At 34.1% G+C, this 25996-nt stretch overlaps 2 protein-coding genes and 1 long non-coding RNA gene across 5 annotated transcripts; 1 reads left to right on the top strand and 2 right to left on the bottom strand.

The window, feature by feature from the left end:
• Nucleotides 1–37: 37 nt before the first annotated feature.
• LOC116343184 (zinc finger protein 16-like) lies at nt 38–1782 on the bottom strand. Its single transcript, XM_031771113.1, has 5 exons — nt 1549–1782; nt 1395–1477; nt 659–1331; nt 350–600; nt 38–291 (listed from the first exon to the last, which is right to left on the bottom strand). Exons 1-5 carry the CDS (start codon nt 1655–1657, stop codon nt 67–69), a joined length of 1341 nt encoding a protein of 446 aa, XP_031626973.1. The 5' UTR covers nt 1658–1782; the 3' UTR covers nt 38–66.
• Nucleotides 1783–4013: 2231 nt separating this feature from the next.
• On the top strand, nt 4014–22345 carry LOC116343324 (protein single-minded). 3 transcript variants are annotated; one of them, XM_031771323.1, is made up of 8 exons: nt 4014–4255; nt 16124–16318; nt 17818–18165; nt 18337–18524; nt 18685–18890; nt 20152–20258; nt 20410–20557; nt 20720–22345. In XM_031771323.1, exons 2-8 carry the CDS (start codon nt 16144–16146, stop codon nt 21807–21809), a joined length of 2262 nt encoding a protein of 753 aa, XP_031627183.1. In that variant the 5' UTR covers nt 4014–4255; nt 16124–16143; the 3' UTR covers nt 21810–22345. The 3 variants fall into 3 exon arrangements, with proteins under 3 accessions (XP_031627183.1, XP_031627182.1, XP_031627180.1); XM_031771322.1 differs by lacking the exon at nt 4014–4255 and adding an exon at nt 11047–11251; XM_031771320.1 differs by lacking the exon at nt 4014–4255 and adding an exon at nt 15095–15892.
• Nucleotides 4188–6353, bottom strand: LOC116343325. Its single transcript, XR_004201319.1, has 3 exons — nt 6051–6353; nt 5215–5970; nt 4188–4378 (listed from the first exon to the last, which is right to left on the bottom strand). It is a non-coding gene; the product is annotated as an uncharacterized LOC116343325 (long non-coding RNA).
• Nucleotides 22346–25996: the final 3651 nt, after the last annotated feature.

Here is a 25996-nt window from a genome sequence, read left to right as displayed (position 1 = left end):
CGATTATTCAAAATTTGGATTTGCTTCGATATTGATTTATTTCAGTCAGCTTGTGATTAAAGTCTATTAAGATAAAATGCCATTTAGTTTATCAAAGAAGAATTTTTCGCGTGGAATCTTAACGTTTTCGTTCGAATGTTGATTTCGAACATGTTTCTTGAGACTTTTGTACATTGCATACATGGACAAGCATCCTTCTTGAACACAATAAAATGGTTTTAGTCCTGTGTGCGTTATGCTGTGCGCTCGTTGTGATTGTCGATTGAAAAACACTCGGTCACATACATCGCACTAAAAACAACAAAAAATCAATATGAAAATCAAATGATAATTGGGTGTTGGGTCTTACTTTGTATGGTTTTTGTTTTTCATGAACGTTTCGCGTGTGTTTAGCTGCGTTGCTTGAGGTTCGAAATTTCATCGGACAATGTTGACATGCATATCGAAGTACCTCACTGTGTATGCGCTCGTGAATATTTAAATTGGCCTTGGTATTCGTGATGAATGCACAAATTGAGCATTTAAAGTCCTTTGAATCAGTGTGCACGATACGATGACGGCTCAAAGTGCCACATGCCCTAAACGATTTTCCGCAAACCTCTGCAAAATTCATATTATTATTTAATACATTTGGATTTCTTGAACTGAATATTCTTACCACAAACAAATGGTCGTTCGCCGCTGTGACAGAGCATGTGAGTTTTCAAGGAGAATTTTAAACGATAACATTTGCCACATTCGGTACATTGAAATGGTTTTTTTCCTTTATGTACATGCTTTGCCATGATGTGACTACGAACACTTTGTTTATGCGAAAACTCATCACCGCATATATCACATTGAAAGTTTTTCTGTATTCGTATTGCATTGATGTCAACAATTTGGACCTCTTTCTTCGTCTCTAATAGGTTTGGATCGCTTTTCAATTCAACGGTTGGAATGCATTCTTCCGCTACAGGAACGGCGTCTTCTTCAATGTTATCTGTATTTTCATCTATGTCCATTTTAATATCACATAAATAGAATGGATGGTCAAGCTGCCGGATTCTTTCTTCAGTCTTCTCACATAACATCTTTAATTCATAAGCATTCTCAATGAGAATCGAACAACTCGTGCAAATATACTGGGGTAGTTGATCATCAACAGATGCTTTTGTTGCGAAACACGAACAATAATTCAATTTATCTATCAATGATGCTTCTTCACGGCCTCGTTGATTCTCGTTTTCAGCATCGAACAAAAATAACATGCTTGAATTACAGGACGCTAAACAAACTCGACAACATGTTAATAAATTATCTTTAGAAAATCGTTCTACGTCTATGGATTTCTGTAATTGAGTCAATTGGAGGATTTTAAAATGCAATCATTGGTTTGTTTGTTTTTTGTTTACCTTCAATTGAATATAATTTGGTAGTTCGGTGTCATCCGGTGAAGTTTCAGAATAACCAAAACACCGCTTGATTTTTGCAGTTTCTGAAAAAAAAATGATGATAAGGAAAAATTCAATTGAATGGCTCGTTTGATGTAAGATACCAATTGCATACCATTCTTGAAGTTTGGTTCCTTTTGCATGTATTGAAGATGCTTTTGTTCATCATATGGTGCAAACTCTCCAACCAAACTTCGATCAAATTCTCTGTTAATTAAAGACATCTTTTTACGATTGGCACAATTATTTATTACTAACGCTATTAACTATATGCCGACGATAAAGTTTGGCTTTACTGCTTTGTTTTGGGCACAATTCTCTTTTGTATTTTTTTTTTGTTTATACAATAAGTTTGACAGTTGAATCACTACATGGTAGCTGTCACTGAAAAGAAGAACGATGTTTAGTATTGTCAGATGAAGGTGCTACAGGGTATACCAAAAGAAAGAACGTTTTTGATATAATCTGATTGCTAATCATTTACCTGATTCAACGCCGTTGAATAAACGGAAATAAAAAATATTATAAATATTATAGAAATTATTAAGATGATTCTTTCACTAATCTGTTGAATTTTCAATTATATGAATGAAATGCACCAAATTTACTATCAAAAGAACTCATGCAATGAATGACAAAAATACCATTATTCTTCAATATATAATAAAATGATACTAAATATTGATTTCATTTGATGTGTGTTAAAACATTTTTTTTTATTTCATTTGTGTGTCTTATTCAAATATTTGAAATGTATAGACAAAAAGCGATCAATAGAAACCAAGTTGAAAAAAATACAAATCAATAGATTGAAAGTCATTGTGGAAATAGTATCAAAATATGTAGTGGCTTTGGTGTGATAGGTATGAGACGATGGAATTGATTCAAAGTGAGAAAGAGATAGATGAAATCATCGTCGGAGGTATTCGCTCGGAATCATCCGTTTACATGTGTTATGCAGACACAACGCAGACGCACAATCTCGTCTACGTTCAGCTATTCGTTGTGATGCATAGACCAATAAAAACGCGAATGCGACTGTGTGCCATTCGATCGAGTGTGTTGAAGGGGCGCGGTTTCGGTGTATTCTCTCTTTCACCTTTATGGAGAAAAGCGCATCTTCATCTAGGTACACTCAGCTAAGGCAAAATCATGGCCTGATACTTATGATCCTCATATTTGTATTTCGTTTCGTTGTAAACAGCATAATGAACACAAATCTTCGTCACTGTTTTATTTTATCTCAGCATCGTTTGCATGAAAATGAGAAAAAAAGAAGATGTTGAATAAACGAAAAACCAACATTATAAATCACTTGAAGAATACATGCAAATTCATTTACTTTTAACACTTACATACACACATGCATACGCTCGAGCTGGAGTACAAAGAAGGTGTAAAAGAAAAACATGGCCCTTTGTTTGCACTTCATTCAATGGCATAGTGTAAAATATCATTTGTCCAAACATAATTGGTCTCTTATGCTCTCGTTAATCTCAAAATGAAAATAATAATGGAATCTCTGACAACAACGATCAGTGTAGAGTGCAGAGGAAATTCAACAAAATATATACATTTTTCTGAAATTCAATCGCTACTGCACGGTTCAACAAACGGGAAAATAAACAATCGCTTATTATTTACTTCAAGTTTATTCCAATGATCTCATTGCAACGAAATTGCCAATAAAATATGGTAAAAAAAAAATTTGCATTCGTTCGTTTCAAATTGATTTTTTTTGCTCGTTTTTTTATTGAAAAAAAAAACTCGAATCTACTGCTGATGTTGCTGTGATCCGCGTACAAGTGCGAAAAGTGCACTCTTCAATATAATATATTATGTAGATGTATAATGAAACGCACGAGTAAAGGAGAGAGCTCGCATACAAGAGAAGCTACGGCACATATAGATATGATGAGTGTGAGAGAAAAAGTGGCAGACGATCGTTGTTTGTGATACACAACCGCATATATATACACAAACACACTTTTCACACACTTTGCTCGGTCTCTCCTCTCATTTCAGATTTCCGTGTGCTATGTATCCGATTCCTGAGGAGCGAGCATACTGTGATTATTCATTTTCATCTTTCGCTGGATCTCTCTCTCGCTCGCTCGCCTCATCATCGTCGTCATCATTTAAATAAGCGCCCGAGTGAAGAGGGATATGTATAGCAAACGGATGACGATGTGTGTCTTTCATTTTTGGTATTTGGTCGAGTTCGCGCCGTCACTGCGTTAATGCTCTTCTTCTCTCGTAAACCGTTAGTTCAGCATTCAGTTTGTGAATTTCAATCGAATATTTTGTCATTTCGAGACACATCGACGGACGGAATTTTATTTATTCGCATATTCGTTTTTGAGTGAATTTTACTAGTGAAGAGACAGATTTATTTTAAAACAAAATAAAGTGTATTCAGTTTAAAAACAAAAATCTTTTGAATTTAAAACAAGCCAGAGATAGCTTGATAAAAAAAGAACGAAAAAATCGGAGACTTTCAAGGGAAAAAACATTTTGCAAAAATTTTCTTTTTTTCCTCAAAAGCTTAATTTTTCTGTAAAAAAAGGGTATGAAAGAAAAAGTGAAAGTGAAAAAATAGCGAACAATTTATATAGTGTTGAGAAATTCAGAAATTACCGTGTGACACTTCAATAAACAATTTACGGAAAAAATATCAAAAACACTTCAATCAAAAAATTTAAACAAAGTGATAACGGATAAACAAAAAAAGAACATCGAACAGACGGACATCTATGCCAAATTCCTCATCGCTATCGTTTTGTTGGATTAATTTGTTTACAATTATTATATAGTTTGCAACGGTACGTGACTCTTATCAACTTTTTTTTATTTTCTCGTCTTTGATATAATGTGATTATTGTGATTATTTTTGACTCATGTAACCAACGTATAAACATAGATAGTCCCGACCTTGATTTAGTGATCTAAATGGAAAAGTTATACAAATAAACTTACATCATTTTAAATTTATTTTTATAATTTGATTAATATGGGGTTAAAGATTAAAAAGATTGAATTGGATTAATAATGGTATTCGACCAACTCGACTAGATTTTATTTAAATATATTTTTTATGTAATTGATTAATTAACAAAAGATAATAACTGTGTAAAATACCGTAGAAATTGTGGTGGACCTTAAAAATTAAAAGGAAACCCTTCGGATAAAAAATCTGACTTTTGCGATTAAGTTTGACGAAGTTTGGTTCCAAAATTATTATGTTCTAATCAAAAATCTTCCCAAGATAAATGAGAAGCCAAAGGTCTAATGAGTGATTTTGTCATGATTATTTATTTAAAAAAAAACAGTTTCCTCATAAACTTCCAAAGATACAAAAAAATTATACTAATACCAAAATTCAAATAGAAAAATAAATAAATGTTATTATTTCTGTTTTCACAGTGTTCGAATGTTTTCTTTAAAGATATTCGTCGGTTCGGTTTCAAATCCGATGTCCTTGTTGCAAAGTAGAAGGAAAAACGGTGATTTGGTTCGTTGATAATGCCGACGTCAAAATGTCTAGAATAACATAAATTTACTGACATTTGAATTTTGTTAGTTGGCGTGTGATGATGCCGTTTGACTTGAATAGTCATCACCGGAGTCATATTTCGGGCATTAAATTTCAAAACGTAAAATAGTGGAAAAAAATGCACATTGAAAAAAGTAGATGTTAAAAGGGAAAGCGAAAATGTGTGAAACGTTTAGTTTTGGTTAATGGTGATGATGATGAAAAAAATGCTTGTTCAGCTTCTGTTACCTTACTCTCTAGTTTTTGTATGTGCGTAAAAATCAGTGCACCGGCCACCCACTACTCGTTATGGGCTTATGTTTCGAATCAATCAAGCCTCGGTGTGCGCTTGTTAAAATTAGTTCAATTTTTCCACATCGTTAGTAGCGATTCATTTGGTGTACGCAATTTTTTTCGCTTCCCCCCTAACAACAACAACAATTACGGCAGCAACAAAAAAGAGTCCATTCTGCTGATCCTCGAATACAAATACAATCAATAAAAACAACAACCATAATAATACGGAATATGAATATATCTGAATATGTTTAACCTAAAAACTGAAGCAATCGTTAAAATGGTGTGCGCAGACTTTGAGATGCAATTTTCCTTCAAGCATTGAAAAAAAAAATTACATGCACGTGTGCAATTCTGACTATACAGAGAGCAGCAGGAACAACAGAGGCAGCCAAACAGTAGCGCACATCGTACGCGCTTCAGTTGCCTTCGCCCTGCTCAATTACACAATGCAAACGGAAAATCCGAAAATCTAATGGGCGTATTAAGAGATTTTGTCCTGGCTGGTACATCGGAAATGTGCGGTTTTTTGATGTTGTCGTTGCTGCTGAGTTGTTGTTGTTGTTCAAAGTGTGAGCTGTTCACGATGCAATAAAAACAACACAGGAAAATCGGATTTAATCGGGCGAAGCATTAGTCGTGTTTTTCCTGGTTTATGTGATTTTGCCTGCCATCAAACTCGATATTATTTAAGCGTTGTTAATGAGACTGAAAAGAGAGAAATCAATATAGTTTTTATGCGTTTTCAACCGTCATCAGTATATTTGATGTTTGGGTTTACAACGCACTTAACATCTTTCGAAATATTCGTTGCGATTCAATTTTGTTTTCTCTTATGTTTGGACCAACACACGATTTCATGCCATCACACACGCTTTACCTTATACACCCATGAACGTATTGGCTCGCGCGTCGTAATGATTTCATTTAAAAGTAATAAGTAAATCGATTGGTCGCAACATGCTTAAAAACCCATTCAACTTCGGGCATGCGTTATTATTTTGTCGTAAATTCACGGCTCACAAATTTACGCCGAAGAAAATACAGTATAATTCTTTTATGAAAGTGTTTTTTCGACACGATGACCAACATGAAAGGCAAACCATTTGCTGTGTGCATTTCTTCGTAAAATAATCTCTACGCTAATGGTGGTAGATATGTATACAATTTTTTTCGTCTGAATTTTACGCCGATAAAATCAATTCGCTACACTCTTTGACACTTTCAGCCTATCTCGCCACACAAAACCACAGCTAAAGAAGAAACAAGTCAATCTTTCCGCATTTCTTTTAATTTGAATTTGAAGAAAACACTCTTTGTTCAACTGTGAAAGCAATGTTGTCAAAAATATTCTTTTTTTATTATTACGAAATTATCACAAAATCGAAAATAAACAAAAATCTATATAACAACAGCAAAACAATGATTTTTTAAAAGGTCGATTAACTAAGTGCTGAACTGTTATTCAGTCACTTTTCAGTGCAGCATCACTGTTCTTTGCTGCGCAAAACTGAGAATTCAGCCGGGTTTCATGTGACCGAGAACAATGAGTGTACACACATTCAAGCGAACAAAAACCAAAATGAAAGAAAAAACAAACGATGCAAAAAAAAACATATACACACAAATGAAGTTCAACACTTCTTTTCTATGCTTATTCAGCGAAATTCATTCATTGAAAACAGATGGCACTTTGAATAAAAAAAAAACTGCATTGGCCATCAAATCGAGTTTGTTTGGTCTTCGCAAAACTCCGTACATTTAATATTATTATTTATTTTATTAACGTAAACTAATAAGTTTATTTTTAGTTGTTTCACCGATTTTTTTTTATTGTTCGTCTTTCTCTCTGTATGTGTTGTGGACATCAACTGATTTGTAAAAAGAAAATTTTTCTCATTTCATGATACTTTTATATTAATTTCATTTTTTTTTCTCGTTGTTTCATTGGCGTCACAATACCATAAAAATGTGCACGGCGCTTTCGCTATGAATGATGTATCCAATGCTGAAACTTTATAAGATTTTGAATAAATCAAAACGCAACGGCGCAAAAAAAATCCGATTTAAATATACCGTGACCGTTGTAAAACTATATGTGCGACAAAAAAAGACGCCAATTTATAGCCTGCGTTCAGAGAATTTTCTTCGTCCATATTCACGCGTTCTGAGTGACGAATTACGATGAATAAATTGAATGTGTACACGGTCGTTATATTGTGTGTTGAGCGATTCTATCGGTTTTTGAAGAGCTTGCCCTGAAAATTCCGCTTTTTTAATAACATTTCTCAGAAAGTATATATATAATGACAATAGCCCCAGTGAACGAGCGAATCTTTTGAAATTGCACAATGGTATATTACCATCACAAAAAAAACCGAGTGTTAGCACTTCCGAAGGGAAACAATGTCAATCTTCGAAAGCAGCAACATGAAATAATGTTCGCTTCCACAATGACTCTTATCAAACTTCTTGGGTTTTTTCGTACGCGATCGAAACGAGCGTATAACGAGTTGATATTTCGATAAAACACGTCGCAACCAATAAAACAAATTATTCGATGGGTCTTTTCAATTCGACCGCTTAATCGAAAAATGACAAATAATCGAAAAATGATGACATTCATCTCACTTCAAAAGTTACATTTAACTGTGAATGTATACGCGTCACTGTACCATGACAATCTTATGAGAAAATGATGTTCCAGTTTTAATCTGTGCAATATCTGGTTTCTGGGAGACAGCTATTCTTACTTCCGCACATCGTATTTTTGTAAGGGTTGCATTTGCATTAACGGTAGATGTGTGCAGTATATGGCATGCAAGAGCACAGAAATGCGGGCATTGATGCGAGTTCATTAACCAGCAGCATCTTTCATTGTCTTCGTTTTCATCTTGTGGCCACTTGAAGCCGACATTTATTGAATGTTTTTATCTCGAAATTGGATCTTTTATTGTGTTGATCGAATGTTTTTCAGAGACCAAATACGGCTCGTATCCTGTTTTAATGCAACATATTTTATGTAGCACCGTAGATCTGTGTAGTCGTGTTTTAAACCTCTAGTTTTAATTTGGATTTCTGTTTTTAATCTGAAAGTCGTCAAAGATGTATCGATTATTGATTCGAACCAAGAAATTTCCTTCAAATATCCTTCAAGCTAAGGTTTACTACGTATTGTCATCGCTTGTCAATCAAAATGCGATGACACACAAGCGTAATCAGGAACAGACAATCTGTACCTCGGTTACTTGGCCAATCCCACAGTTAAAAGTTGCATTAAATGAAATCTTATCCGATAACCATCTTCTTATATGATTCGACGATCGGTTAACTTCCAATATTTATAATTATGCACGTCGATTAAGTGCTTAGCCAGCAGTTTTTATTTATAGACATCTACTACAGAAACTGATTATTTTCAGTTTGAATGAAGTTTTTTTTTATTTTCATTTCGTATATCTCTCTCTGCTCTAGTTTCAATATTGAAATAGATGAAAATTACCTCTATTGAAACAGAGGTCTATTCATTACACAACGTCAATCCTTTGAAATCGTTTAGAAATTGTAGTTTGAGGTAATTTTAATATTTTTGACGTTGAAGCTGTACAGTTTGCGCACGTCAATGGGCAATGATTGGATCTTTATGTATTATCGCCATCATTTCCAAGGAAATACGCATAAATTGTTTACACTTTGTAGAAAATAATGGGCAAAACATCGACTAAAATTACCCAATAAATTTTTAAAATTGTATTTTGCCATGAATTCATTCAAACCCATGGCAGATAGAAGAAAAAATTCGAATTTTCAAGAATTAATACAAAAATAAACTGGTGTTTATCTCTTTTGGCTTACCCAAAACCGATTATTATGCAATTTTCCAACAATAAAATTGCACTAAATCAGTCAAATGACGTCTAACAACATCATTATTTATTCGCATTGGTTTTTGTTACTCAATTGAAATAGTGCACAAGAGTTTCAAATGCGTTTCCGTCGAAAGAATACTCATAACAATTGAAAGATGAGCGGAAAACATTTTGGGATAATGATTTGCAAGTGTCCAAATTTATTGTTGTTTCTTCTGCCGTATTGATTTCATATGTGCAATAATATGTGGTTCGGTGTGCATTTGCATATACGTAATAGAATGCGTACAGCACATGCCGTTGCTATATTGATTTTGTTGTGCAAAGAGAGAAATGAGACCGAGAAAATTGTTTCTCTTTTCGTGGAAAATTAATTTGAAATCGCTTTTTATGGACGTCATTGCTCGTATTTCACGCTGTACTTTGTCTCCATTGTGCATACACAGAAAACGGGACACGCGTAAATCAATCGCATGAAAAAAATTCTGTCCGTTTCTTGTTTACACATTTACAATTTTGATAAATGTACATTGTTCGAAGAAAAAAGACGCGATTTCTCTCTCGTTCTCTTCTCTCTTTATCTTCCTCTTTGTCGATATAGAATGGAGTTTTGTATATTGTCGCTGCTTTGTGATGGAGATGTCGGTGGGGTTTGTGTTCGGCTCTCTGTATTTATTGGAAGCAATGAAAAGAAAGGAAGAGAAACGAAACTCAAACGACAATGCAAATCGGATTTCGTTTTGTGACGCGAGTATTTGTTTATATGCAATTTAAAGTGACCAGTAAAAATTTCACACTTCAACTAAATCGCAATACATTGTAATTAGAAGCGATTACATTGTAATATTTATGACTTGTTTTTCTTAACTCCGACGACCAACAAATGAAACAGAAAAAAAACCTACAAAATACGGCTTTAAATATTAATTAAATGCCAATATTCAAATCGGTGTATTTGTTTGAACGTAATAAAATCGGGATCGATGGTGTGATTTGATGTCACTTCTCAACTATTTGTGTAGTTTACGGAAAAAGGGTGTTGCCACCTAATAAATTACGACCATATAAGAATTAGAATATGCCATCAAATTGGCGTTAAAAGCGAGCTATTGTAACCGGAGAGAAAATGCCATCATTTGTTTTATGTAAAATGAGATGTGGCTGATGCATTCTGATTCTGTAGCCTTCACTATGTAGTTTAACTCTCAAAATATTTATAAGCCAAAAAAAAAGAAACCCATTTTAAAATGGTTTTGACGCCATTGTTTACTTTATCGCGTACTTAATATTTTATTTATATTTTTTTTTATTCATTCTCACTCTCTGTCTTTCTCCTTTACTCGAGCTCCGTTCGCTGGAATGGTCGTTTTTGCTGATTTAACAAAATGTCACGTCTTTTTTCGGTAGAGCGAAACATCAACAATAATATAAAAAGCAAAAACACTATGCAATTGTTCACTCACTCCAATTTAGAAGCGAACTGGCATATTCGTTATCAATATGGTCTTGGTTCTTAGTTCGCTCTATTTACGCCTTTAAATGCAACCGAATAGATTTTTATTTGTTCATCAATATATAATGCGATACTTTTGCAATACACACCCATATATGTGCACAAAATTCAAGTCCAAAATTCAAATGTTCTTACCAAATCGAGACAAAATGCAAATTCTTTTCTCGCTGTTTTTTGTCATTCAATGAGTGTTTAATGTTTATTTTAATGTTGTGAAACAACTACAACTCTCTTTCTTCGTCTTCGGTTGCAGCACATTACACACATGTGCTCGAGTGTAAATAACAAATGATGATGATAATTACAATAATTGACATTTTGAATGTGTAGTGATTTTTTTAGTGGTTTTCAACCTTGCTCTCAACACATTAGCTACACTCGCTCTTACTTCCAATCAAGTCTCACGAAGTGTAGTGCATCTAGATACTTTTGGTCTCGCTGTTAAAACGATATAAAAAAAAATTCTTCATCACAAATGAAACATTCGATTTATGTTTTTGATCAGTTTTGGCCATTGATTAAATATTCAAAAATAAAACGATTATTTGGATTTGTTTTCCGGTGGCCAGTGAAAATTTAACAACAATTACAATGAGTGCACATAGGAGTTAGTTTTTTTTATTTTTTATTCTTTGTTGGTGGTTGAATATAGTTTTGAAGACTTTTTTCAATTTTAACAAAAAAAAAATGAATCAAATTTTGTAATGAACGTTGTTTGTGATATTGAAGTCTTTGATAAGCTTCTTGTGATTTTTTTAGAGAAATAATGAGCTCACCGATGAATTTTTGTGTAAAAAATAATAGCATTCAATATAAAAATCTTTTTAAATAATGGTGTACTTTACTGTGAAATTGGAATTTCATCAAAATTCACATTCAGTGCATACATTTAGAAAGATTTTTACTATCAAAAATCATTTTATTTGAAAAATTGATTTTTCCAGTTATTTTCTGCCTTTACTTGAGTCATGTTCCATCTTGAGTCTTCATTCGCCATAGAAGAAAACTCAATGAAAGATTTTAATTCAAAAAAATCTTCATCGTAAAATTAATCGAATATTTCGTTTGAAAATAGCTACGAAGCAAATATTCGAAGAATTGAATAAAATATTCATCGTCCCAAAATAGAATTTTTAATTAGTTTTCAAATCTAAAGAATTCTTACCGAAAATATTTTTATCTGAATCAAATCCAAAAGTGTCCGACAGTGATTTTGAAAGGAATCCTGAAATGTCATCGCAACAATTACGTAAATCTTTGTATCGATCAACCCACAAAACAGTGAGCGGTGTGTGTGTGTGTGTGTGTTTTAAAAATGTAAAATTTGTTGTCGTTTTTATATCATTAATGACATAAGTTATGTGTGCATCAGGACGAGATTTAAAAAAATATCCATCGCTTGGCTGCTGAAGAGCAGTCATCTCGGTCGGTTGGTGAACATGACATCGCATATTCAATGCGGATTATATTTTGACGCATATCATATTTTATATATATCTCTCTCACAGTCGCAAAGAGAACAAAAAAAAAACAATTCAAATCACACACTTCTGCTCTTTGTTTCTCTCAGCATCATAAGGGAAAGTGAGACAAAAACTTCTTTGTGTTTGACAGAGAACGAAAAGTCAGCTGGAAAATCGAGCGAAAAATAGTATCATAAGCCTAAAAAGCGTGCAAATCTGGATTTATAATGACAGAATAGAACTATTTGTTTTCATATTTTTCGTCTTTTGAGTTTCGATAAAAATATTAGTTTTGAAAAACGGTTTCCCATTAAATTAGGTCGCCAGTTGTCTGCGTCGGCGACAACAACAAATTCTCCGATCAATAAATCCAAAATGAGAAACAAAGATAAATTCAATGAATTTGGCTACTACAATAAAAACTTTCAAAGGTGCAACACCAAATTTGAGGACTATGATTCAGATTTGGTTTCGATTTTTTTGTCGCGATACATCTGTCAAAAATCCATTTGAACATCCAATTGATGTCATAAAATTATTCGGTCATTCATGCAAATAGTTTTTATTTGTTATCGACACTTTTATGTGTAATTGAGTGTTGCTTTGTTTGACATTGTTTTTTTTGGTTGGGTATTCTTTGTTTGGGTGATGAATCAATTAGGGTCGATGAATATGTAGTAAAAATGCGTTGTAATTATCTAATATGTATATTTGCTCAGCATTTAGTTTCACCATAAGCTAAATTTCCGATGATGTGAAAGCGAAGAATTGGTAATAATAAGTGATGCGATAAAAATAATTTTCCTTCGAATGAAATTCAAACGGATTGATTAAACATAAAACTTTCTTTCTCATTGTAATATGGTTGTTCTTATTTACCCTCTCTTGCCTCTGTTCTGATTGTTAACAGTGATATTGTTTACATTGCCATGCAAGTCGTCCATAAATCGTTCATTGGCTTTGTCCCTCTTTTGTTCGCGCCCATACACTCGTTCTTCGTTCTTAGCTGTAAGTGTAAATAAAACCACACAAAATAAGTGCTCTTTGCATTATTGCAGCATCAAGTGAAACGAAAACCGCCTCAATTACCATCATTCGTTGCAATAAAAATCGGAAAAAATAAAACCCATCGACGAAAAAAAAGGCGAAAGAAGTCAAATAAAGACATAAAACTAAATAAATTAACATGCCATGCAGCGAAAAAAAATATATAATATCATTGGTATTGTTTTACTTCGCAACGCATGACATTTCATTTGCAATAATTTCGATGGGTATTGTGTTGGTGGTGGTTTTTGTTTGGTTTTCGTCTTTTATGTCGATAAATTATTTGATTTGAGTATGTTTGAAGTCATTTTCTCATCGAAGCATTTTGCGTCGTTCCCATTTAAATGGCATTCATTATCACGCATAACACACCAATTCAAGGGATTGGATTGCTTTTCTATCACATGAAATTGAATCCCTTGCCATAAAAAGTTCGATTTTATTTGAGAACATTCGCTTTGGTGAAATCAAGTGGCGAAAATTCACTTTATTTAAATTGCAACAAATTTCGATGCATTTTTTTTGCATTCGATTGATTTTTTGTGAATTTTTGTTTGAAAATAGAACTTTTTTCAATTTAGAACCTTTTGAGCGCTGCTTTTTATTCGAATGAGGCTCAAAATCCGTTTTTTTATGGAAATTATCGTCATTGTGTGTCATTCATAAAACCAAAACGGAAGAGAAACGGAGAATTCTCCGAACTGGGCAACATCCGTTAGAAAAATTCGGAACTATAATTGCTGTGCCATCGACAACAATAAACGACATGGAAATTCCAATCAAAGGTGATACACTGCACTGAATGATCATGGTTCACTTTTTGGAATGTGAATGTTGTTTTTTTATCTTTTGATTTTGGAAAAACATCACGTACAATTGAACAAACACGTTTTTCGACACACAAACGAAATGACGCGCAACAATGAGAACTGCATACCAGTCAAATGAAGAGACAAAAAGAAAAACAAAAACAGACAATGCGAGAGTGTGTGTGTGTGTGCAGCAGCGGCAGTAACAGCATCCAAAATAAAATACATATAAATGGAACGGTATGAAAAGCATGCATGCATAAAACGCATAAATAACAATAATAATAACAAATGAATCGTACGCATCACGTGTGTAAGCATAAAGTGCTTGTTAATTTTTTTTCCATCGTTAAGCAAAATGATACAATCGACGGGAAAATGTTCGGGTTGTTTTTGAGGAGGCGAAAGAGATCAACATGGCAAACGTTGCGAACGATATATATATATACATGTATGCCTAAATAAATATTGTTCTTTTTAAATGTTTCTTCGCTTTTGTGTGAAGATGAATTACGGACTTTATTTGGTTCCTGCCCCGATAAATTGAAAACGCTTCCTCACAAGCCGGGGCATATGTGTGCACGTATCACACACTACTAATCGCACATCATTGCGCCGTTTTAATTCAAATAAACATCGAAAGTTCAATATTTAATGAATACTTTTAAACGATGCTACTGTGTATGTGGAACCGAAAAATGCATTAACTGTTAACGGAATACGGTCTCATTGGCGGTGATAAAACTGAAACAAATCTCGATACAAAGATTACGCATGAAAAACGATTCCCTATTCCGATGTGTGATTATCGGCTTTTTATCCAATTTGTTTGTAGTGTTTGCACCCGCCCGTCTTCAATCAAAACAACCGACAACCATACCGAACAATCAATGCCGTGTGTTTTTCTTCCAAATCTTTGCCACTCGCGTACAAATCACAGCGATGGAAAATATACAGAGGCGCGAAGATAATAATAATAATTTGTTTGTTTGAATTGTTTATAGAAGTAATTTCGTATTATACAATATTATACAGTTCTTTTTTTTTGTTACTTAAAAAATAACATATATGCATATCAAAGGAATTACCGGGAAATGGGCAAATATTTTGCTTTATTCGCACGTTTGCTACCGCTTTTTTGCATCGTAAAATTGATAACGGCAGAATTTGAATGTTTTGCCAATGCACGTGTTAAAACAGTCGCAGTTTATGGAAATTATCTAATATTCAAAGAATTTTCGGTGTTTGAAATTGGAAATGCAAGTTTTTAAGACACGTATATATTACATGGAAAAAAGAAACGAAGAAAATTTCCTTCGTTGATTCCATTATGGGGTTGTTCCAAACAATTTAAAGATGCCTGAACTGACCATTTTATTTTTCTCATATTTACTTCATGCAACAACAAGAATCGTACAAGCATCTAGCAGGTATCCGCCCCTATGAACAATTTTACCTGTATCTTTTGCTTGTGTTTGTTTTTTTTTTTTCGTTTCCGATTTGAAGAACTGCACTTGGACCATTGTTCCGGATCGATGAATGAATGCTAAACAAAGACGTTGTAGGTTTTTTAAGCCAATTGGCTTAAACGAAATTTATACGGATTTTTGGTTCTCACGCCAAGTGTCATTTATTGCAATGCACACACAAACACACAGCTAATTGCTGGCCAACAAAGAGAGAGAAAAAAAACACACACGCACGTCTGGCCAATATATGACACAAACAAGCAAACATTTCGGAATATTGAATTTTTTGGCAGGTTATCATCTTAAGGCACTATGATCGTTTAGTTTAGTTTGTGATCAGGTGCGTGCCAGAACGTGTGCAATTGCAAATTTCGAAAACATCACGCAATTTTTTATTCTTAAAGTCATCAAAAAATGAAGACAGTTTGTAATAAAAGTAATAAAATAAACAAAATGCTAGGTTCGTGTGCTTTGCAAACCATTTTTACAATCTAATTTGCATTTTGGGAATTTTTTTAGGGAATTTTTTTCACACTTTCTCATTTTAACATATTCAAATAAGGCCATAAAAGTTGAGTTTATTTTGTGCAATTTCGAGTGCAGATGAAATTTAAAACGATCTTTTTTGCAATTTTTTTATGTTCTTCCTTTTTTAATTCGTTTTTCTTGTATGTTTGTATATTGTGTATAGATCCAAAATTGGTTTTGGCGATGAAGGAAAAAAGCAAGAATGCGGCTCGCACACGACGCGAAAAGGAAAATGCAGAATTTGGTGAATTGGGAAAATTGCTACCACTTCCTACCGTTATTACACAGCAATTAGACAAAGCTTCAGTGATCCGGCTAACAACATCATACCTTAAAATGCGTCAAGTTTTCCCCGATGGTGAGTACATGCATTTATTTTTATTTCAACATTTTTGTTTTCGACCAAATTTTGTGGGTTTTTTTTTGATGTCACAGTGTTGTTAGTTTTTTATTCGTCATCTTAAGTTTAAAATGGGAATTTTTAGTTCATATTCTCATTCTTTTAAAAAGAAAAACAGTAAAAAATTGGTACAACGATTGTACAAATTTATTCATGTTTTGTTTACGTTTTCCGTTCTGTTTCGCATATTTACATTTTCAAGTGTGATCTCTTGTGTGTCGCTGGGAAAAAGACAAATAATATTGCTTGTTCACTGGCATTGAGTGTTTTTCTCATTTTTCTTTTTCTCGTCCTCTCTTTCTGGTTCATTTTTTTCCAAATTTGAAAGAGAACGCTATAACGAGGTATGCGCAGAGATTTTTTTTATTCCTTTGAATAAATCTCCATAAAATTGACGAGAATGCTCTTGGAAAAATGAACAAATTTTTCCTTTTACTAATTTTCTCTTCGTTCTTTTGGAATATTTATGATTTACATCCGATTTTTAAAAGATTTTTTCTTCCTTTTTGAATTTAAATTTTTTTTCCATCAAAAACATGAGAAAATCAGATTAAAACAATGCCAATTTGTCTCTTGTTTGTTGCCTCATTGTTAAATGAAACCGAAATGCATACTGAGCGCCCAAAGCGTGTGTAAATGCTTCCCTTTGAGCTGAGCATATGCTGCGCGACACGCCACCACTTAAATTGATCCGAGAATGAATCAAATTCTGTTGTCGTCATTCAACGCATCGCATAAAAAAAGAAGGGGGTTGGTGCTTGCCATTGTTCCGCATTCATTGTTATCAAAGAACAATTAGTTTTTTTTGCTGACAGCAAGAAAACTACTGGCATGTTAGAGTGAACGCGACAAAGGCGAACCAAATAGACTTCCCATTGTACTTATGAATATCGTTAGCAATTTCCGCAATCTTTTTTACTCTATGTGACGAGTCGGCTTGTCACATTTGAAGCGTGTACTTGTTAATTCAAAAAATTTCACGTGTTTCGCTCGGTTTTCTAGTTCTAATTATTATTTGATAGGCGATGGGAAAATGAACTCGTGGAAAAATGTTGAATGAACCAAAAAAAAAAAATCGTTGCGTAAAAATGACTGTGACAAAGTGACACCGTCGTCGTCAATGTCGTCGATGGCAGCACGGTCGGTGGTTAGTCAGCAGTAAACTCGGTGTATGTGCGTTTTAATTAACGTGTGTTGTGCAAACAACAATAAAAGCAACACTGAAGTAGTAGCTTCATCGATAATTATTTGTTTTCAGACTCGACAATTATTAATTGAGTTGTGAGCATTGTGTGCGTGCGCTCGTCGTACCATTGTCTCAAGTAGTTTTTTAAATTGCTCCGTAATTCAATGGAGATGATAATTTTTCATTAAAATTGAAATCGTCACACACACACACACACACTGTCTATCTCTCTGTGTTCCATATCGTTCAATGCCTTTCATTCGATTTGCAGGTCTTGGCGAAGCATGGGGCTCAAAAGAGATGCCATCAAATACTCGAGTGCCTACAATCAAAGAACTTGGCTCAAATTTGCTACAAACATTGGACGGTTTTATATTTGTCGTTGCACCAGACGGTAAAATAATGTACATCTCGGAAACGGCATCCACACATCTTGGTTTGGCACAAGTTGAACTAACCGGAAATTCCATATACGATTACATTCACAATTACGATCAAGATGAAATGGCACGTGTTTTATCATTGCATCCAAATGGCTATGCGTCAAGTGCCTTTGATCCAAACGAATCGAAAAGTACAAATCCAACATTTAACACAGCTACATTGAACAACAGTCAAGGTAAGTTTATTGAACTCTGTATTCTTTGGTACTCTCTCACACTTCCTCTAGTGTAAACGACATTGCACAGATGTTACTTTACCGTTTCATGAATGAAGTCAAAGTGAACCTTTTTCCGTCTTGAACAATTCGTGTAAAATATCGATATTTTACTTTTTATTTTCAAATTAGCCTCACCGAACCATATGAATCAAAATTTCCATCATCATCCGCATCACCATTACTCGCACATCACGCAACATCAACTACAACAACAGCCAATCCAAACGCAAACCGTTGAAATCGAACGCACATTTTTCTTGCGAATGAAATGCGTTCTTGCCAAACGAAATGCCGGCCTCACCACACAAGGATACAAGGTAAATTCGCCGACTTAATTTAACTACATTTAAATATTACATCATATCTTTTAATTAAAAACAGATTTTCAAAACTTTTGTTTCAATATTATTTTGGGTTACTCATATCAGAGTTATTCAATATTTCTTTTTTTTTATCCATTATTTGTTATCTCATTAGGTGATCCATTGTGCTGGTTACTTGAAAGCGAGAGTTTTTCAGATGGACAATGGGTATGGCGAGGGTCATAATTGTGTACAGAATTTAGGATTGGTTGCCGTCGGTCATTCGTTGCCATCGTCGTCAATCACCGAAATCAAACTAAATCTCAATATGTTTATGTTTCGTGCGAGCATGGAATTGAAGTTGATATTTTTAGACGATCGGTAAGTGTTTACTAGAAACATTTTTAACCATATTTCATTTTCATTCTATTTGAATCGTCCGTTGCTGAATGTGAGTAGAATCGTCGAATTTTATGAATAAATTTTCTCTGCCGTCTGTTTTCAATTCATTTTCTTCGTTGTTCGTTGGAAAATCGTTCAATTTCGTCGAATTCTCGGTTCGTTTTTTTGAAATTAAATTGTTGCACTGATCCAATACCGAGAAAAGGGAAAAAAGCCCGTCTTACGCGGCTCGATTTGCGTAAACAAACAAAATTGCCCAATGACCATGCATTTGTTTTGATGTTTGTATTTGATAGCATGAGTTAGTTCATTAAATAGTACGTATCGTAATTGTTGTAATACATTGTCTGGTGTCCGTTCGCTGAAATGGTGTAGTATTGAGGCGTAGAGTTACTATGCGTCGGCGTGCAAATATATCATCATCAACAACAACAATGGACCCCAAACGGATCATTGTTGTTTTCAAACTGTGCATTTTATACTGAGCTCCGGTAAATATTTGTCGATGCGTATTAGCTCGTCGAAGCTTCTATACACTCAGGCCAAAATACAAGCTACCATAATGTAGTTCGTTAGTCTATCGCTTCTCTCAATGAATTGGCGTTTTGAATCGAAGTATAATTCGAACGCTGAACGAGCATAAAATGCTTTCATAATGCCTTTTTATTGTTGTTTGTATAGTGCTTTTTGCTTTCGCCCTGCTCCCTTTCTCTCGGCGTCTCGTTTACTCGTCCATTCTCTCGCCCCAACTCAATGTGATTTTCGTTTCGAGTCTATTATTTTTATTGAAGTGAAGTGATTTAATGATAAATCTGTAAAACGTGTCATATCTTGTTTTCGGCTACAGTATTTTGTAGCCGCGCGTTTATAATACCTATAGAACGAAAAAGTACAAGTAAAGTGGCGGGAATGAGAGCAAAAGACTAAAAAAATGCAATCACGTTTGTTTTTCCACGGTTGTGATTTGTGTTTTTACTTACACCAATCCATTTACCGTGTGTATTGTTCGGATTTTTCTAGCTAAATATTTTTCCTATCTTTTTGTTCGATGAAGAACGGATTTTCAACCCCCTTCCGATTGTGTCTATGCATAGCATGCTGAAACTCTTATTTATCTACCACATTCAGTCGGTGAAAATTGATTCAAAGCGCCCATTCAATGCTGAATTGAAAGTAAAAATAATTTTTGTTGTTGTTGCTCTTATTTTCATGTGCGCACCTCTTGCGATGCCGATAACAGTGTGTCGCAGCTCACCGAATTTAGCCCACAAGAGTTGATTGAAAAAACTTTGTATCAGTATATTCACGCAGCCGACGTTCAACATATACGAGATTCTCATTTAATACGTAAGTTAAATATTGGATTTTTTTATTTATTCAAACCACCCTTGAAAATAAATAAAATCTTCTAAGCCACAACTTGGAAGGAGTTTTTCACTAAATTTTTTGTCGCTTTTTCTGTATTTAAATATGGTTTTCATTTCTTTCAAACAAACAGTTATGTACAAAGGCCAGGTCACCACGAGATATTATCGCTTCTTAACAAAATCCGGCGGTTGGATTTGGATGCAGTCATATGCGACAGTCGTACAAAATTCACGATCCTCTAGGCCACTCTGTATAGTAAGCGTTAACTATGTTCTAAGGTATGGAATGAACTCAATTTTTTTTTGCTTTCAAATCGACTTTTTGCCTTCGTTCAACTTTTTGGTTCGAAAGAATTGCTTTGAAAACCGAAAATTGAAGGAAACCTTGACTTGTTTACTAACAAAAAAACTTGTTTTTTTTTTTTTCATTTGATACAACAGTAATAAAGAAGTCAAAGATTTAGTATTGAGTGAAGTGCAGATGAATTCAAAATCGCCGTCATGTACAGATACTTTGGGTTCAACAAGTTCGAGTCAAGCAGCCACCATTCCATCTCCATCATCGGCAATAGCACCATTATCAAATGATTCCCTGTCCAATCACCATCAACACACCCATCAACATCATCATGGTCGTTCGGCGTCAGTGCCAGCCGGCCAACATCATATGCAACCGGCTCAATTCCAGCACATCGAACCACACATTCAACAACCAACGGTCCAACCATCACATTTGCCACACCGTCAAGACCTCCCAGTTCAATCGAATAAACTTGAAAATCAAACGATGCAAATGTCCGGCAATTATTCATCCACAATGGATCATTTCGAGCACCAACAGTCATATGGTAGCCAATACAATTCACCGACCACTGTCATCCATCCAACGATGAACAATCAACCGAATGTTGATTACACAGAGCAAAATTATTACAGTGGTTTCTATGCAAATTATAATGATCAACTGAGGCCTTATTCGGCTAGTTCGAATAGTTGCAGTAGCAGTAATTCAGATGCAGATTCACAAATGACATCACACCAACATCAACATCATCAGCATAATTTACCGCACAATAACAATCAAGATCATTCACAACAGCAGCAACAGCAGCCGCAGCATCAACAACGCCATTCAATGCATCATCAAAATAGTCAAGTGCTGATTTCAACAAACACGCATAACAACAGCTCTCATTTGGATTCAGCCAATTTGTCGCCGCCTGAATATGTTGATTGTATGGATATGGATCAACGAGCCGCACACCATTCATTCGAAGTAAATTGCTTTGGGGGCATCGGAAATGTAGGCATACATCATTTGGCTGACGATCTTCATGCGAATTACATGCAAACCAATCAAAATGTCAACAGCTCGAACGGCAGCATTCTACTGAATGGAAATGCAAGCTCAGGCGGTAGCGTTTTATTTAATGGCAACAATTTATCCGGTGCACAAGATTCCATTCAATACACCAGTGTTATTGTCGATTCAAACAACTATCACATGCCAAACGATCAATATGTACATTAGGTTTTATGTTTTAGAAAACGATTTTTAGTTTGTATTTAAGTATACCAATTCCCCAAGTGACAAAAATATCTCTTCCTTTTTTCGGTATCGGCGGCGACAGGCAATGAACGATTTCTTTATTGCTTATGTCTTTTCAAAGAAATGACTTTCTCCCCATTCAATATGCCGCAACCGTCATTTATTTAATCCTCGAATTATAGTTCCAGTTTAAGAGAAAAACCCACACACATTTACTTCGTAGCTCTTATTTAGTCATTAAGCTAGGATAACCGACAAATCAAAATTATTTTAAAGAAAATAAAAAAAAGATAAAGAGAAAATAGAATGATTTCACTTAAAATGGCAAAAAATATGTAAATTTTTTCATTGTATATGGTAAATAAATAATAGGATTAATCTTGACTCTGGAAGTAAGTTACACAATGTAATGTCACACATGAATTTTTAAAAAAACCAACAAGCTAAAATAGTATTTATTTAAATGAAAGGCAAGAAACCAAAACAAAAATAGAAATACGACATCAAAAAAAGAAATAAAGGCGAAAATGTTGTCTATTATGGAAGTTGTTTGGCTTTTTTTTATTGGTGCATCCGGAATGTATATGGTATGTCTATCAAAGCCGAAAAGACAAAGAGAGAAGTTGTTGGTATGTATGGAGAAGATTGTAAAGAGGTCTCTCGTTTTGTTTACTTCTTTCCGTTGGAATACGGCATGAATTTTGATTGGTTACTACACTCTCACACAATGGAAAATTAGCCTCGCCCATTTTTTCGGTTGCTACCATTGTAACGAAGAATGAATACACGCACGCATACACATGCACACAAACTTATACGGAGCGACCAACATTTATGTTTTGCTCTTCTTTTTACTGATGCAAAGAGAAGCCACAGATAATCATCAGCTCAACTCATAGCTATAGCAATAAACATTAACATCGTTTAAATTTATATACTGTCATCGATAACGAATATTTTTATTTTGTCAGCGCATAACAAGAGCCATTCCAATCCAAACACACACACACATAAACTGAAAATGTCTTCAACATTGAATGAAACAGGGACAATATATGAACGCTCTAGAATAAAAACAACTGTTTGTTTGGTCGCACATCGAAACGCGACTCAAAACGGTTGCATATCAAATCGAGACAATATTTTGTTAACAAAGGAATAAAGAACATTGAATTTTTATTATACAAAATATGTAAGTTTCGTTTTGTGCTGATAACTAGCTACTGTTCTGCCATGTTTTAGTAACAGAATTTTTTTTCGCTTTGATATGCGACGCGATTCGACTTTGAAATGCATTGCAGTGGAATAATAAATCGCAGACAAATGTCTGTGTTCAATGTTTGAAGAGGTGCCACAAATTATGTTAAATCTCGTGATGCGTTTTTTTATAGTCGACGGTTCTACTCTTTACATAATACTTTGAATACGGAGCTGAACTTCTTTGATCATATTTATTTATTTCGATTTCTTTTGATAATAACTCAAGTTCAAAACAATTTTCTGATTTCTTTTTCTCTCTCGAATTTTCTTTTTGTTCTTCGTTCTCTGTGATTCTGTTTTATTTCTAAAAATAAATTTTAAATGAGAAAATAATTTTGTTTGAGTTTTGTTCTCTTCTCTTTTTTCCTTCTTGCTCTAGTTTTTCTCATTTTTCTCTGGCTCTGTCTCTCTTTTTCGCTTTCCTTCTTTCTCTATGTTTTTTTTTTCTATCCTTTCGTCCTTTCTTCACTTTTTTTCTCTGGTAAAACGACTGAAAAATTCCCGGCCATTTTCGGAGGACGATACAATTGCCCCTGCTGATGGGAATATACATCATACGACACTGTTCACATCTATCCGTTTGCACTGTACCATTTTTTTTTATCATAGTGCATAAATTAAATGTCCATTTTTCTAGAGAATTGCTTGTAACATATGTGTTTTCGAATTTCTGTTATCTATGCGAACCAAAAATTGTGCAAAATCATTAAGAGAACAAACATCATGTTGGTCCATGGGAAAAAAATGTTGTTTGTAACCTTTCATTAGCATTTTATGACTCGTTTATGCTATACCGTACGTAGAGAGAAAGAGAGAGAGCGAGAGAGATAGAGATGCAGAGAGAGAATGAAAGATCAAGGAAAACCCCAAATGCCACAGGTTTTTTTTCGAATATTTTCTTCCGTGTTTTGTTCGGCTCAAACGAGTGTAGTTGCAAAAAGGATGTATGAGAAGAATCTTTGTAACAAAAAAGAGAACCGAATGACATTGATTCACCTTACCGAATTGTGTAGTTCAGTCAGTCTTACACATGTGTTTGGTGATTCTTGAGCAATAAACAAAGAGATTAGAAGATGAAACAAAAACATAAACAATTTCACACTATTTATTTATTTTTTGCATAATGTAGCACTGGCTCTCTGCTGTGCCGAAAATGAATTCTAAACTTTCCCACGACCATAAATGAGCCATGTGAAAAGGACGCTGTGAACGTTTTTTTCACACACACAAATTCACTTGCAATGTCTTGCACTACTTATTCAAATGGATTGCTTCATGTTAAGTGCAATCCAATTGAAATATAATGAAAGAAATACCCTTTTTTGTCTGAGACCGATTTACAATTTAATTTCATTTAAGAAATTACGATAAGTCGGTATTTAGGCCAAATTGGCAAAAACAATATATTTTTTTTTTGTTTTCAAATAATACAAAAAGTGCGAATTGGAAATTGAGTAAAGTAAAAAAAAGGATGAAGAACATGAAATTTATTGTGCGTACCGTGGTGTAATACGTGCCCGAACAATTTATTTTGCATTCCATGCACTCCTCACTGCGATCTACATTGATGTCGAAAATCGTAGAAATCACGTACGTTTTACACATTTTTCCGTTTACAATCATTCAAGGCTCACTATTTCAACACAGTGTCTATCACACACATTCAATAACACACAAATACTATATACCCATTATGCCGTTCATATGTTATCAATGAAGTGAAACGTTCCGTAATAATTTCGTCCCAAAACTAAATCTTTGGTGGATGCAGCTCATGCTAATTGAAGAACTTGCTTTATTTGAATACACATTTACTGGTTTTATCGCTTTCGACGACTATTTTGAGTTTATTATTTTACAACAGGGATAATTTATTATTGAATGAAAACAAATAGCGCATAATTTAAACATTCCTGTGTACATTCGAAATCCAACATTTCCTCCAGTTAAATCTCTCACTTTGCCACAAATCGAGGAAGAGATTTGAATATTTCTTATTAGTTCGCCTCAAGTCGAATATTTCTGAAGCGTTCAATGTACTGCAATTTATCAAGTGGTTTAAAAAACAATCATTCAGAGAAATTTAAAGCACGTGTGATGAATTTTATGTGAAGCGGAGTTTGTGTTTTATTTGTTTTGTCACAATATATACAATTTTTTGTGGAAAACTCAAGTGAGAAGTGACAGATTCAAAAATTTGGTGAAATACAGTGCATTTGCTATGGTAATAAAGTAATATATCAATGTAATGTGTTCAAATTCAGTTGATACAGTGAGTTCAATCTCTGAAAATAAATTAAATTCAAATGTTATTCATATTACGTATCAATAGCTTCAAATCGCAAATAATCACACAGTGCCACAATGCTAATGTGTTTGAGATATGGTAATATTTGGAAATATCAAGCTCAAAAGGTGTTTTCACATCGAAATTTGAATTGAAATAACCAATGTTTGGACAATTTGAATGAAATCTCTCAAACGTGTCAAATCTACATATTTGTGGCATTTGCACTGTTTTATTTTCTATTTTTTGCATTCAGCTGTGCAAATCATGGCTCGAACACCAGTTTTTTTTACTGTCATACGGATGAATACAGCTTGAATTATATATATTTGCCCACATACTGACTACCGTGTTTATACTGCATGACATGTGATTTGTGTCGAAGCAAAAATATAGAAACATATCTCTCTATTTGAACATTATAATGCATTTGAGGTAAAAATAGTGTCTCGATTTGCATTTCAGCGGTATTTCATGGTTTTTTGTTAGATACACGACGCTTTTTTAACACGATTTGTAAGTTTGCATGCGATTTATATATAAAGCATGATTTTCAAATGAATGCTGACGTTTGAAACTGGAAATCACTCTAATTTGAATAAATAATACAAAAAAATGGCAA

Source organism: Contarinia nasturtii, unplaced genomic scaffold, assembly GCF_009176525.2.
Source record: "Contarinia nasturtii isolate CC-2019 unplaced genomic scaffold, AAFC_CNas_1.1 Cnas_scaffold_993, whole genome shotgun sequence".
Lineage (NCBI taxonomy): Eukaryota > Metazoa > Arthropoda > Insecta > Diptera > Cecidomyiidae > Contarinia > Contarinia nasturtii.
This window is presented reverse-complemented; position numbering and strand designations above follow the sequence as displayed.

What these genes read in the sequence shown, in the direction of transcription:
- LOC116343184 (XM_031771113.1), bottom strand. Translation starts at nt 1,657, where the DNA reads ATGTCTTTAATTAACAGAGAATTTGATCGAAGTTTGGTTGGAGAGTTT. An exon ending in CGAACGACCATTTGTTTGTG is followed by an intron (nt 601 to 658) that starts GTAAGAATATTC and finishes TGAATTTTGCAG; the next exon opens with AGGTTTGCGGAAAATCGTTT. An exon ending in AAAAACAAAAACCATACAAA is followed by an intron (nt 292 to 349) that starts GTAAGACCCAAC and finishes TGTTGTTTTTAG; the next exon opens with TGCGATGTATGTGACCGAGT.
- LOC116343324 (XM_031771320.1), top strand. Translation starts at nt 15,847, where the DNA reads ATGAAGACAGTTTGTAATAAAAGTAATAAAATAAACAAAATGCTAG. An exon ending in TACATTGAACAACAGTCAAG is followed by an intron (nt 18,166 to 18,336) that starts GTAAGTTTATTG and finishes TTTTCAAATTAG; the next exon opens with CCTCACCGAACCATATGAAT. An exon ending in AGCGTTAACTATGTTCTAAG is followed by an intron (nt 20,558 to 20,719) that starts GTATGGAATGAA and finishes TTGATACAACAG; the next exon opens with TAATAAAGAAGTCAAAGATT.